The 15,794-nt window shown below is 38.5% G+C and overlaps 1 protein-coding gene across 1 annotated transcript in view; it reads left to right on the plus strand.

Moving 5' to 3' along the window:
• Window positions 1–2,164: 2,164 nt before the first annotated feature.
• The window catches only part of LOC311021649 (general transcription factor IIF subunit 2-like), a gene marked incomplete at its 5' end in the record, with an annotated part of 36,492 nt that continues 22,862 nt past the window's right edge, over window positions 2,165–15,794 (plus strand). Inside the window, 4 exons of the mRNA XM_084022333.1 lie at window positions 2,165–2,230; window positions 2,483–2,556; window positions 2,658–2,676; window positions 2,973–3,117. Of these exons, the coding sequence (XP_083878459.1) occupies window positions 2,165–2,230; window positions 2,483–2,556; window positions 2,658–2,676; window positions 2,973–3,117 (304 nt within the window). The remainder of the gene's footprint in view (window positions 2,231–2,482; window positions 2,557–2,657; window positions 2,677–2,972; window positions 3,118–15,794) is intronic.

The following is a 15,794-nucleotide window of genomic DNA, read 5'->3' on the forward strand; positions in this document are numbered from 1 at the left end:
TGTGGTGTTGAACTGGCTCCCTTTCTAAAATTATCCATAACAGCAGTGACTTCAAGTCACTAAGGGCTATGATAAATATTACTTGTGAAACCTAGTATTTAACAAGAAAGCATCACATCTAAACAGCGAAGATAGAGAGAAAAAACTACACCATAAACAACTGAACTCCCAGCCCTCACTTAATTCAAGTTATATTGACAACTGAGGACTCACATGTAAACCACAACTGTTCAACACTGATAGGGAGGGGGGTTGTGGAGATAGAGGTTATGAGACAAAAATCTATATTAAAAAATAGACATCTGAGGTTCACACATCATATCAGATACTGACTAGAAATGTTATTATTTTTAGGACCACCTGGACGGCATCGTTGTAAAAGAGTGCAGGTTGTCTGTTGATCCACATGGTGATGCTACCAGCCTCTGTTTAAATTGACACAGGGAGAAAACAGCGTTAAAAGGCCTTTTCATTCAACTAAATACATAGTCATACGCTGTTTAAATAATGACAAAAGGCAAGGGGATGTAAATGCAAATACATGGGTTAGTTCTAATAAATAATAATTCTATTTATTTACAGGAGACGGAAGAAAACAGACCACAAGTGTATCAATTCCTCTAAATGTTTAATTGTATTATTGTTGTGTAGCCTACCATTAAAAAATAATGCCAATTGATTTGTTAGTTGCCTCAGTCCGAACCCACTGTATTGTAAATCATATTTGATGTGTGTTAGCACAGTGTTAGTGTTAATGATGGATGTTTTATATTTGCTTTGCATTCTTGGACATTTCATTTTTTTTAACATGTTTGATACATTACAATAGTAATAGTGGGCTCGTTTTCGATTGCATATGAAGATTGTAGGACATATATCGTTTTATCTTTCAATGTTTATCTAAAAAATAAGTAGGGGATTTCAAAATAAAAGAATAATATTTGCAAAGGTAATAATTAGCAGGCCTTTTAAGGTGGTAGTTCGGTGTTTTAAATGTAAGTGATGAAATAAACATGTGGGCTACAATTTATCTATAATGCGACCTTCAGCGTGTATGTGTTATGCATTCATTCCATGCTTGACCCTGAGCATTAGCTGCCTCATAATCAGGCTGAATTACAATTGAGTTTGATTTGTTGAGTACATTTGAGATGCCGCTGGTGATTCAGAGTTCTGTACAAATTACTATAAGGATGTTTAGTTGGAGGCCAATTGCAGGTCGAATAACAATAACATATAATGCATTTGCCCATCATAGTCTGGTTTGGCTTCAGGGCAAAAGTGAACAGCTGGGGCCTTTTTTAGCCTCCTGTTCCTATTCTCCCTTTCCAACATGTATGGTGTTTCCCTGCCGGATTAATTCATGGTCCAAGTTTCCTGAGTGGTAACCAACTAACTAAGCTGACAGAACACATATCAGTTGATATAATGAAGGTCTTAAAGGTAGATCGATTACATTTCATCACAAGTGATTATATATTAACACACAGTTATGTGAATGTCTTACTAGTGGGATGTCATGTAATTTTAATTGGTAGCCTGCAGTTCCTAAAACGACACACACCTGAGCCATATCTTTGAACTGCCAGTATGTAGGCTACTAGTTTTTTCAATTGTTTTGACCTACAGTTAAAGGCTGAATGTCTTTAATGACCAAATAGGCCTTGTTGTAAATTAATCTTGTGAGTTACAAATGATACTACAAAGACTACTAGATCAAATATTGCAAGAATTAAAATCTGCCTTAAGATTTTGTTATTTCATTATTTAAAGAAACACTTGGGTAGCACACTGGGTCTGCTTAAAAGAGTTTTGGTAACTTTCCATACATATATAAAATAAACGTGTAGGCCAATATAATTCGTTGAAGGTAATAGTCTGTCACTTTTGCCCTGAAGGAAGAACATGAAGAAGGAAGACATCAATTTAACTGTATATATTGTTGTTGTTTTTTTTAATCACACTGTAAAAGGTTCCTGCTATTATAAGGACTATTATTCCGATTTCCACCACTGACTCGTTGTTCGGAGATTTATTGTGAAATATGTCACAGGAAGTTTTATTTTGTAGTTATTCTACTAGATTGGGCACTCTACTGACTAAATTGAGGCGTTAACAAGCGCCTAGCTAGTTCTGGTTTACCGTAACCAAGTATTTTGACACCATGTCAGACAAAGCGGAGGTTAATTTAACTGGAGTCAAACAAAGTAAAGGCGTGTGGCTCGTTAAGGTTTGTACACCTGCACCTGCTCTCTCACCCAACAGACGAACAGTAAATCTCGTAGCTAATTGAGCTAACGTTAACAGTTTTACTACGTTGGCTAATAAAAATGGCCGCAGCTCAACAATGCCGCGAATTACAACAGACTTGATGAAAACTCACCGTCGACGCTCTTGTTGGGTAAAATGTAAAGTGGTGTGTAACGTAAATCTCTACCCGGTAATCTGAATAATACAATTCCTAACCGTCCTATCTCACCAGGTTCCCAAGTATCTATCTCAGCAGTGGGACAAGGCCACAGACAAGGGAGAAGTAGGGAAGATTACCATTGGAAAGTATGTTGTTTTTTGAACTACATGGTGTTTATATGCTTAGATCTAGCCCTCATGATTATCAGCATCAGTGATGCATACTTTCTTTTCTGTCTTCTCCATAGGAAGGAAGGCAAAACAGATGTGAGACAGCTTCATATAATACTACACAGACTGCTAAGTGACTTTATTTCTTCCGATTCATACAGCATTTATTGTAAATTTTTTAGCACCAAGATTATTCACTGCACCTTTTTCCTTTATTTTCCCGTTTATTTCATATTCGTTACATCTCCATCACTATTTGCTGCTGTCTTGACCGAACCTCCTCACAGCAATCCATAGTTTCATCACATCATATTTGACCTTATCTGATGAATCAAAGAGCCGGCTGTTGATATGAGTAGTCACCAGGGCCTTGAATATGCTTTGTTTCTCAGGTACGCTTCAGCCTGAATGAGGAGCTGACGAACCTGGGCGCTGTGGGGGAGAAGGATGCATCACTGCACGTCCCAAGGGATCATCCTTTCACTATGCACACCGTGGGTGGACAGACCATGGCCGTCTACAGCCAGAGCGATGCAGGTCAGTCTTGGACTCGGCTGTTCCAGCCCTCATCTCTGTGTTTCTCCTGTGCATGGTACTGTCAGCTGAAACGCATGTTAGGGGTATGATTACTGTGACTGTCCCCAGGGCAGTACGGTTTGTGCCAAAGTCATATTCTCGCCAAATATGAGAAAAGAAACCAAGACTTTTATGCAGGTACCTGCAGATTACTAAATCAAACAAGTTCACACAAAATGGGCTTTACACAAACATCTGAAATTGAATTGTAAGAGAAAAGTGTTTACTCATTATAATTCAACTATAATTGAGACAGAGTAGTTTGGGTACCTTTCTTTGCCATATGTCAAATCTAAAGTTTTCACTGTGCCTTAGAAAATAGAGGAGTCTTATGCTAATTTACTTGATTTATTGACATGACATTACAGATTTAACTGTCCGTAGCGCTCTTAGTTTGTGAGGTTTTCTTGCTTTGAAAGAAAGCTGCTGTTGATAGATTCAACATTGATTGCACTGTAAAATGTATGAGGATACTGAGTGTGGCTTCTGATTAATAGACGACATTTGCTACCAGGCATGATGTGTCATACATATACATGAGCCAGAGGGATTTGCGGGAATTTGCATCAGACCCAGATCTTAAATATAGCTGTCTATAAACAAGTGTATGGTTTGATGTCTGTGAGTGTTTGACAAAAAATACTGACAAATTCGAGGACATTAGTTTTGTTACTTTTAATGTGATACTTCTATTGATAACTATCATGTGTCGGACCAATAAAATAATAATGTTGATTGAATTATTCTTTCAAGGCCTAAGGAGTAATTAAAAGAAAATTACAGTTTTTTATTGCCTCTGAAAGGGAATGAAATGATAATTCAGTGACTTTCCTTTAGTAAGATAGTGAATATACAGCAGGGTGCAGATCAGTAAATGTCAAAAGCAATTCTATTACCTCCCTGGATGCCAGTGCTTAGTAAAAATGAAATTACTGCTTCTCATTGTATCTCTGCTAAGGGTGTATGTGTGCTTGGGTGTTGTTGGCATAAAAACAAGCGTGCCCCAACCATGGTCAATTAATTTAACGCACAAATATTGACTGGATTGGAAAGTTACCAAAGCTCTATCCAAGATGGAAAGTGTGGCAGCAGTGTATAGTTCTCTAGTGAACTTTAATAATCCCTGAAGGGGAGACTGCTATGCCACCATAAAAAAAAACAAAAGACTTGCTGAACCTTTCGGTGGATCCTTGTTCAGTTGCTACTGTCCACAGGATGACTGTCCCCTGACAGAACACGCCTGAGCTTCCTTCTGGGTCTGTGCTCTGTGATGATCTCCAGAGTCACGCCAATAATAGATCCCGCCTTCTTGATCGACTCGTTGATCCTGTTCCTATTCACAGCTGGAATGTTGCCACCGCAACAGACAATGACATGAAAAAGAACACTTGCTTAAAATACCTTGATTTAAAAACGTGTAAAAGAGACCTGCTAATTTCAACCAACCCGAGCTTCCCGATGAAAAACAATATAGACAGGACTCTCTCTCCTTGGACCACACGTGCACTGATTAGTGGAGATGGGCTGTTAACGAACCAGGGGAGTGCATTTGGTTGTCACCAGCACAAAGTTATGGTATGAGCTCCCAAGCGTGGCAGGGCAGTGGAAGAGTAAATGTCCTTGACATGAGCATAAAACAAGCCAATAGCTCAGTAATTCCTGGTAGGGCATTTAACAAACTGCCTAAAATAAGGCACTGAAGAGGAGAGAGTACATTGGTTAAAGTCACCACTGATGATCATAAGAGATCATAAGACTTTGAAGGTTGTGATTAACATGACATTGGAATTAGCAGGGGGTGAAATATTGGCCAATATAACAGTGACATTAGAAAACTCACAAGGAAGGTTGTAGGGCCTGCGGATAGCTGCCAACGGTTCAGCCTCATGGTGACTCACTCGCCCTCTCTCTAATATGCGTTTGGTGTCTTTTTGGTTAATTGGTTTTTCAGTTTATCTCCCAAGGTCTGTGGTATGGCTTAGAGGACATTAATCAAATGTGCAAAATATAAAATAAATTCAGTGTCAAGCTTTCAACGTTTAGGTTTGTACGAGGAGCAAAAGCAACTTGTCGTGAATGATGACATTTGTTTCAATTATGAGTAGCAGCCAAGAGACACCGGAAAACATAAAGATAATGTTGTCATTAGGCAGCTGAGCAGACACAAGATACAGGCAAACCTTGGATTAGATTATTTCTGTTAGCAGCAGGGAAACAATTGGAACAACAAAAACACTGGAACACTTGTTTTGGTAGCTTTTAGCAATGACATATATTCACCAAAAATCAGTCATTTTATCTCTCACTATTACTAGTGTATGCAGTGCAAAAGCAAACAAAGAAAGATTGGAACAAACTGAAGGAGCATCCACAATGGACAAATGTATCCTCCAGCATAACGGTGTGAGAAAGAAAATTAAATTGCATGTCCTCCCCCCCCTTTCCCATCCATTCATATGGAAAATAGAAACGCCTGGAAGTATAACACATTACAGTACAGCAGCACCATACACTGCATCCTCTTAAGGGACCACAATGTCAAATCAACACCTCCTATAAAACTGTTTCAACAAAAGCTAAACATAACTTTCAATATGAAAATGTGATTTTGTGAATATGTTGCAGTGAAAAAGTGTTTTTCTAACAGCAACGTCTCTAGTCATTGTCAGTAAACTCTGCCTCAGAACGGTAATGGAAATTGAAATGAAAAGCTTTCTCTTTATCAGGGTGCGTCCTACAGCCACTAGGTTTATTCTATCACCGCCCTCGTGCACTTTAGATTCACCCACACTTGCATGTGGATTAATACCTCCTACATGTGTTAATGGATTTTTCTCCCTTGTATGTTTCTATTTTCTAGCAACACTAGGAGAAGTGCTAAAGTATTGGGCTTTAGTGCAGAGATCAGTTTTAATATTCAAGTGTTTGTGAATTTGGAAACATGGCATTAAGGGGCTGTTGTTTTTGATTTTTTTTAACATGTACCTGAATGTGTCGGTGTACCAGATTGCTGGTTTGACTGTGAAAGTGCGCTGGAAACCAGAAGTAGGATGATGTCTTCTGAGATGTGGTGTTTTGTAGTCTCTATCTCCATTTACCTTACCGGAGCTCGACTCCACCCCCACTCGCCCACAGGAAGGTGTACTGTTTCTGACATCGGTCTCCCACTCACTTTCACAGTCTCATTGTCACACACACACACACACACACACACACACCAGCCACATTTTATTTTACCTTCCCTGCACTATGATTTGCACATGCACTCTCACACTTTTTGCCTCACACCTACTCAATTTTTTCTGATTGTTGACACCTCGGACAGAGCAGGGGAGGAATTAAGTCAAATATGTTATCAACCATCATCGTGCAATTACTTACCTTTTGCTCAGAAAATATAGCTTTTATGTAACTACTTAGAAATGACCAAATTTACAGTTTTTCTCAGTCTCAGCTTTGGTGCTTTTCTCACATCACTATTAACATTTGCACAGCATCCTCAAAACAATTAGTGCAAACTGCAAAACCTAGTGGATAATCTGCAAAAGCACGTCACTTGCTCAAAATGGATAGTCCATTCCTCAAAAGCAAGTATTCATGTCAATGAAACTGCCAGTGTCATCAACATGAGAAGTCTTGACACCATCGTTTATGAGCAAGATTTTCAAATGGCTTTGTCATGTTTTCATTATGACAGTTTATTCTCTCAGTGCAAAAAAAGGTCAGAACTCGGTGACACGAACTGAAAATAGACAGCACTACTTGTACAGCCATTTGAAAACTACAGTAAAGTTACACATTGCTGTAGTTATGGGAGTAAGTGAGTACAAGACACTGAATACGTACGTTTCACATTTTTACTGTATATGCTCTTTGCAATTCTACAGCATTGTGCAAAAGAAAAATACACTACAGTCACTTATTTAGAACAAACATAAGTAACACCCCTTTGGTAGAGCTGTGCACAAATGTGAACAATATCACAGTACATATTGTAACTGAACACCGATACATCATGCTGGCACATCCAGACGTTCCTGTCTGTCTGGCAACATATTTTCATCTACATCACAATGGATATCATCCCTTACAATGCAGCAACTACTTTCTAACTATCTAGGTTGCTAGGGGCGACCGACAATGATTGATACCTACACAAATGGTGTCAGACGTGGCTTTTGTACTGAAAGGCTGCTAGCTAAATGTTCCTCCATTATTACTACTTTCTAACTATCCATCCATCCATTGTCTACCGCTTATCCTGTATTCAGGGTCACGGTGAATTTGATAACTAGTTCAACAATTTTGTATGTAATGACTCAAGCAATGAAATGAAGACCTATTAGTTTTATTGGGAACGACTATTCAGCATCCATAAGTATAGTTAATTTTGACTGACATGACATAAGCAAATGATAATGTTATAAAACAGCAGAGAATTGTATGAAAGCAACTGATACATGTCCAAAAGCATTTGCAATTTGTTCAGAGGAAGGAGACATTGCTATGATGTGCATAAATGACTAAATGTTCGAGGTCGAGGTTGGACTAATAGTTATGAGAAATTTCATTCTGATCTGAGAAAAGCACCACTGAGACTGAGAAAAATTGTAATACAAAGCATATCCGATATATTGTTATAATATCTCCTTTTTGCTATGTGACCTTCACTATGCTCCTTGTAAAACCTCATATATATATATATATATATATATATATATATATATATATTTGCCAATTCGCATTTGCCAATTTGGCTAATGCGAATGGAATCATAAAAACTTGCATCTTTATTCCCCATAGGTGAGGTCCTGAGGTACAATACCTCAGCTATCAAAATAGCCAAGCAGAACAAGCTAAAAATCTGATATGTCGGCTGATTGATTTTGAAAAAAACTAAACAATATATCAATTTTGATTGATATTGCAAAATATAAGAGGGAATGATAATTGTTGAATCATGGTTTTTATATCAAATTGTGATCTTTATTTTTATTTTTTTATCAAACTGGTTATTTTTTTCTTAAAAATGAACCGGTGAGTTACCTGTTAATGGGTGTCAGGCATCAAAAGCAAATTCAACTGAAACCGACATTCCTAATCGCATAGTTCTGTTGACAACTGTATGGCAAATTACTTGCACTTAAAAACAAGTGACATAAAGCTTTGGTCTACATTCTGAAAATCAGTTGAGCCTCTGAGACAGATTTGAAAAAAGCATCTCGTCCCCCCAACCAAACCCCTCCCCTCACTGCTCCACGATTCGCCGGGAGTGGGAGGGGACGAGGCGGGATGACGAGGGGATTGGATGGAGGGTACCAGCCAATGGGAGCCTTCCGGAGCAATGGCTCCCATTAGTCAATTTCTATGAGGGCCTATGGCTGATAGACTGAATGGATTTTTTTTAATTCCAAATCGTAGACCATAGCTTTAAATTGGTGTGTCACTAAACAAGGCACAGCCATTTATTCCTACATAACGCCTAAAAATGCTCTGTAATCCAGCCAGCCACAAAGTTTCTGATCTTTATAATCCAAACATCTCAGACTAGGGCTGGACGATTATGGAAAAAATAATAATCACGATTATTTTGATTTATATTGAAATCACAATTAATAAACACGATTATTCATTGCTTGAAAAAAAAAGTATTTATTGAGCCACCAAAACTCAACTTTAAATAAACATTTTAGAAAAACAACCAGAAATAAATGAGTAACAAGTAAAAAAGTAAATAAAAAATATATTAAATAACATATATAAATAATAAAAAATAATAGCAATAAAAAAACAATAATTAAAAATAAATACCCAGTCTACATGCACTCAGACTGTTTGCTTTACAAACTGAGGTTTTTGGCAGGAACACCAGTCTTTTCACTTCAAGCTTCAGTGATGAACGAATAATAGCAATACCAATGTAAAAACAATAAATAAAAATAAATAATACTCGGCAGTGGAAGTGTTTGCGTGATGGCAACACGTACCGCTTGTCCAAAGTCTTGACCGGTGTCTTGAAGCCTTGTTGCTAACTGTACCGATGGGGCACATGTCCTCAGCTAGCATGAATGTCACCGCCTCCATTATCTGTTGCAGTTGCCGGGAGCCGGTGGGATACGGAGCGGCATATGCTACGTGTAGCTGCAGGCGACACAGGTGCATTCACTGTGCTTTAAAGCGCAGTAATTTGCGTACACACCGCGCGGCGGCACATTCCTTGATAATAGTGTTTTCATGATCGTGAGAAGCCAAAGTCGAAATCGCGATCAAAATTCGATTAATCGTCCAGCCCTATCTCAGACTGTATAATACATTCCTCCACCTCTGCTTTTCAAGTATTCAATGAACCAACAATAGCAAAAGGTTGCTAGGGGCGACCGACAATGATTGATACCTACACAAATGGTGTCGGACGTGGCTTTTGTACTGAAAGGCTGCTAGCTAAATGTTCCTCCATTATTTCCTCCCCTCGTTGTTCTGCTTTGTTCCGGAAGGACCAGGTATTGATTAAGAGGTTGCTAAGCAACAGGCTTACTTGCCACAGAAGCGTTGCAGGGGAGAATAGAAAGCCAGATGTAATGCACTGCTGTTACAGTATGACTTTCCTTCAGCTGCCTCTGTGAAGCTTTCACTAAAACTTTGCTGTCCTTGAGTTGTTTTGAAATGACTCCAAACCACAGAACAGAGTGTCTTCATTAATGTCATCAACTACAGGAGTAGTTGTATCTTTGAATACATACTTTGATACTTTTCTTTTAGATGCAAAAATTCATTTTAAATAAGCCAACTACTTGTTGAATGCTAGGGTGTGAAGGGACGTTAAAATGTTCTCTACAACTTGATGTAAACCTGCTTAGCAACAGGAAATTTAATGGGAGAAAAATACATCCAGGACCAGTGGCTTCTCACTTTATAACTCTGTACTTAAGATGTGTCACAAAGCTTTGATAAAGACACCAGTTTCAACTGTACAATACTCAGCTGTTAGTCCAACAAGGAAACAGACATTCACCAGAACATAACTAGACCTTTCAAAAGGCTGATACAACTAGAGATCTGGGCTGGAATCAGTCCAAATATAAGATGTAGAAATTCAGTAATATTTGCGTAGTTTGTTTTGAAAGGGATACATAACTGTTGTGTTATTATTTCAAATCCCTTTTGTGTAGTAGCGTCATGCACAAAACCTTTGGAAATGTGCAGGCTGTTGGATCCTGTGCAGACTGTCGTAGGTGTTTTATTGAAGGAGTGTGTCTGGCTTAGCTTTGGAGGTTCATTCCAAAAGTGTGGCTCACGAATCACTGAGGGTTTAAAGAGGAATATCTCTTGACTGGATGGATACCTCTTGAAAATCATGGCTTTGCAGTCAGACGACACTAAACATACTTTCGGGACTATATTTGACTTCATTCACAATGATTTATCAGACCCACAGTATGATTTGTTGGTGTTCAGGCTGTGCCTTGCCAACTTTAATCCAATGGGAGGCTTTTAAAGTTTGCCTGCTGTCTGGGAGTTCAATCCTCTTGGGCATACTCACTGTCAGAGCTGTTGGAAGTTGTCTCCTGTTGCACTACTTTCTCTCAGCACCACCAGAAATTACATTGAAAAATTATCATTCTCGAAATATGAGTGTAGGTATTTAAATACATTTCTAGTTTTGAAGATTATAACCGAGACTAAGTATTATGAAGGCTCAAAATTTGTAATATTGCCAATTACTTTCTCTGTATTCTGAATGTAAGATGTACAGAGCATTAATATAGCAGCAAACAAGTATTTGAGGACCACGTGGTGGCAATAGATATACTCTAAATATTGAATTTAGCACCTTTTTTAAAAATTACACCTTGAGCACTGTAAAACTCCAGTAATGCATTTTGGTGTAAAGCATCTTGTTTGAAGGCACCTCGATGTTGGGTGATATGTGTTTACACCAAAGGTGACACTTGCTCTCTCTTAGAATCACTGAAATGTAGAAAATATGGTGTTACAGTTTTCCAGTACTCGGAGAGCATGATTGCCTTATTTAAATTGGGCAGGCAGATGGTATGTTGCTATGCTCTCAATACATAAACATTTGCTGTATTTTCACCAGAAAACAAGAGTCTAAATTGTTGTTTGCACCCCACAGGTTCCTTTTAAAAAACATACGGGGTCAGTTCAGTCTCATTAATAATGAATGCACAGAGAAGGATTCACAAATATATTTTGTGATTTATATTTAAGTGACTCACAAATACATTTCAATACACACACAAATGAAATCGGAATGTGAAAATGTAAAATGAATCCATAAACAAAAATAAGGTTCACAAACACATTTCTGATCCACACACAAATGTCTCCTTTTAAATAAATGTAAAATAAATCCATAAATATATGAATTAAAAAAATATTTGCAATTTTCATCAAAAATGTATTTGGATGTTGTTACATTTATATACAAACTGTTAAACTTCAATGACGCTTTTAATTTGTGAACATAGCTTTTTCTCTGCGCATTTGCGTTAGCTAACTAGTTAGCCATATAACAGACTAACCTAACTTAGCTAGCATAATATGATCCTACTAGAAAACATAACCTTATCGGTAATTTGCTTGCTAAAGCTTACCTGTTGTTAGCACATGCAAAAATAAGTAAGCAAACCATAATAACTAATAGGTAAATTGCTTTCTACATTGGTTACAAAGTACTGACTATAAGAGCTAGCTAATGGATTTAGCTAGCTACAAACTTTTCAATAACGTTGGCTAGAGAGAAAATAAAATAACTTTCAAAATACTTTTTGTTCTTTTTTCTTTTACCGAAAAGCAACGCAAAATGTGCAGAGAAAAACTGTGCTCTGGCCACGGTGAGGTACCCCTCGTGGGAATGCAGTCATGTGATTGGCTGAAAACGAGGGAGGCATCTGATTGGCTACAGAGAGTTCCTTGTTGAAAAAAATGCATTCGTGAATCCACATCCAGAGGCATCCGTGAGAAGAGGCATTTATATATAAATCACAAAATACATTTGTGAATCCTTCTCTGTGCATTCATTATTAATGACACTGAACTGACCCCATAAAAACAACAATAATAATAATAAATAAATAGAAATTTGTTTTCCCTGTAGTCAGAATGAAGCAGGGGGCTGAATCACTGTGACTCAAGGCCTGCTTTTCTTCTCAGAAAAGCATGTTTGTGGTTGCCCAAAGGTGAAAATAGGAGAGTGAGCCAGCTATTGTTTCGCAAGAGAAATGTCATCTCTGTTCTCATTTCTGTTTTGCCTCTTGAAATAAAGGTTTGTCCAACCCCTGCTGTGCTCCCACACAAGAGACACGTGAAACCCAGAATAATAATAGAGGACTAAAGTGTGATGCTCTATCTCCAGTAGATACGATATGAGCCTCCGTTAGTAGGTTTATTGACTAAAATGGTCATAGAAGAGCACATTGTAAGATGATGCAAGAGAAACATTTTTTGCCGTCTCTGTTGTGCCGCTTGCATTATAGCAATTATAATTTCAAGCTATAAATCACATTCAAAGTTTGTTGAAGTTAAAATGTGATGTCACTCGATACTAATTTTACAGAATAGATAAGGAACGCATCATAATTAAATCTTCGGTAAGCCCTGCTACCTTGTCAAGCCGTCAGAGCTGCCACGGAGCCCACAGCATTACAGTTTATCACATTTTTATACTCAGAAGGGTTTACAATATGCATTTGAAATATACAGTATATCCAGGTTAAAAAGATGAAGTGAACCACCGCAGCACCAGTGCTTTTTCTTGCCACTGACAGGCTCAGGTGTCTGACAACATCTTTCAATTCCCCGCCTTAGATGTGAAAATATTCTGGCTCTACAGTTGTTTATTTCGCCCAAACCAGATTAAATTATTGCTGCAAAAGTGGAATGATGAATCAAGATGGTTTTGGTGAGCGTTATTTGTTTTCATTTTTAAGTGTATAAAGTAAAAAATTAATTGGAGTCTGGATTTTTTTATTTGGAGAGATGCTTACAATCATTAAAAAGCAAAAGCAGAATTTGTATACATTCAGTACACCTTCAGTAGATAGCATTGGCTGATGCTGTGCTGTGATTGGCCATTCTACATTGAGAGGTGGGACTTGGCAAAATGAACAACCTCTGTACGTTAGCTGTTAGCTCCCGTGCTGCGGCAGATAACGATCAGCAGTAAAACTTAATTTCCCTGTGCGGTGGTTAAACTTAGTGATTAATTGATCTCTGGTTCACATGTGTGCCGAACGGTGGTGTAGGGGAGCTGGGGGGGATCCATATGGATCACTAATCAACTACGGTCAATTATCTAACTTGTCAAATTATGTGATTTTATATTTCTTTCTTATAATTTTCTCTTCACACTAGTATTACAGCTTCCATTTCAACAATCCATCTGTTTGTATCACGGAGTCGGGCAGCTTGTTCTGTTTTATTTTATTCCCATCACGACTGCATTTCAAATGAGGAGTCCAATTATTTCTAAGAGCCCATTTCTGTGTTTAACACCCAGACTTCCAGACCTGCACCAGTGGGTTTTTAGAGGGAGATCGGCTAGTGCCCTTTCATAAGGAGTCACCCACACCGACGCATGAATAAAAAGAATCACATTAAGACCTGTGCATATTTATTAAAAATGTTATAACAGCCCTCATCTGATATGATGGCCATTCCTCTACACAGGCCACACAGTCCATATGGTTGTATTTATTTTGTGTGAGATGGAGCAAGAAAATCTTTTAGTGTTGTGTGGGAGTATTTTACTAACGGTAGCAAAACTTGTTTCATTCGGTCTTAAAAAAGAAAATGTTGCTCACCCATTAGTGTGGCTGTCAGTGGGGAGTTGCTGCTTTGCATTGTCCAAATAAAGCCTGAGCTGAATATATCATGCTCAGATTGCCGTGCCCCAGCTATCCCAACTGGAGCAGTGATGCCTTGAAGGGGAAACAAACTGTAAGGCTGCATGATTAATGCTGCATACTGTACGTTCGGATCTGTGCAAAGTTAAGGTGTGAGACTGCAGGAGCTTCCAGTTAGTCATAATTCAGCCGTGACAGACAGATGGGAGACACGGTTTAGAAGGGGAAGTGTAGTATTTTATCACAATTTTATTATTCATCATTCATCCACTTTATGGAAAAAATGATGGATCGATATAGAATATGGCTATGGGGGGTGCCCGATAGCTCAGTGAGTTGACACCCTATTTACAGAGGCTTAGTGCTCACTGCAGCACCCCTGGGTTTGAATCCCTTTCTGCATGTTATGCCCATATCTCTCCCCTCCAGATTTTATAATATCAGCTTCAATTTAAAATATGAAAATATATCGATGCATGAAAAACAATTCCCTATACTCACCGTTTCAATGAGCCCACCCCGGCCTTGTCTCATTTTTTGTGACTGAATAATGGTTGCTGCTGCCTCTTTTGTCTGAGCTGAGAGTGGAAGTGGTCTGACCTCCTCCTCCTCCTCCTCCTACTCTGCCATTGCCTCTCTTTATGGAGTTGAAAGATAAAAAATCTGACGTATGTTGCATGTATGTCATTTTCTGGCCGAGCGACACCACACGATTAAGGCGTCACGATAAGGAGGAGTGTGTGTTGAGTTTGCCTGGCAACAGGTGAAAAGGCTGCGATGAGACCGTTGATTGTAGTATGATGAGCTTTTCTCACTGCGGTTACCACCTCTCTCCTCTTTCTAACCCCTGCACCTCTTGCCTCCCTCACCATCCCAACCTTTTGATAAGGTGTGGATCAGACTCTGGGACTCATAAGTTAAGCAGTCACTGTCGTAAAAAATGCATGAAGCTGATCTGCAATTTAAAAAAAAAAAGGTTTGATGTTGATGACCATAACGTACCAGTAGGACATCTGAACAGCTCAGGCTCACTGGGTTTATCTCCTCTTGAAGGTGTTACGTGTGCGTTGTATGTTAGTGAGCTGAGGAAGAGGTTACCCTGATGTCTGAGTTTGAAGTGGGTGTATGAGTCATGACGGGGGTGGTGGCAGCTGGTCCTACGGTTTGACGACATTGCCTGCTAGAGCAGATGGTTTCAGTCACCGTGAAGGGAGGAGCACAGTTTGAGGTAAAGTGAGAGATGCTGTTCATTTAACGGTGACTGATTGTGATGCTCGGCAACTGAGAGGTGTTGAAGTTACTGTTCCAACAGATAAAGTGGTAACAGAAAAATGGTGAATCAAACTGTGGCATGATTTTAGATGAAAGATGCAGTAGCATGCATAATAGGAAATCTATGGTCCATTATATTTGGAATTAAGAATATCTTGAATTCTGTCAAATTGATTTTGAGCCTTTTTTTTTTTAAATGTGATTTGAGTACCCCTTTTAATAAGTATGTCAAGGAAGAGATATGTGTGCTTTTCGTTAGATTTTACAATTAAAAAAAAGCTTTTTTACTTGATAACGCTATTTCAAGTTGAAGTCATCTTTTCAATCATATCTCATTGTAGTGGCGGGGAAAATTACTTCCGTTAACTGACGTTAGTTTAGGATAGGCTCCAAGCATCCCTGTATCGCCTCAAAGATCAATCACTTTCTATATTGCTGAAGTTGTAATATTGTAAATATTTTCACTGCACATTACTTGGAAAAACAGTAACATTGACGATG

Source organism: Eutrigla gurnardus, assembly GCF_963514095.1.
Source record: "Eutrigla gurnardus genome assembly, chromosome: 12".
Taxonomy (NCBI): Eukaryota; Metazoa; Chordata; class Actinopteri; order Perciformes; family Triglidae; genus Eutrigla; species Eutrigla gurnardus.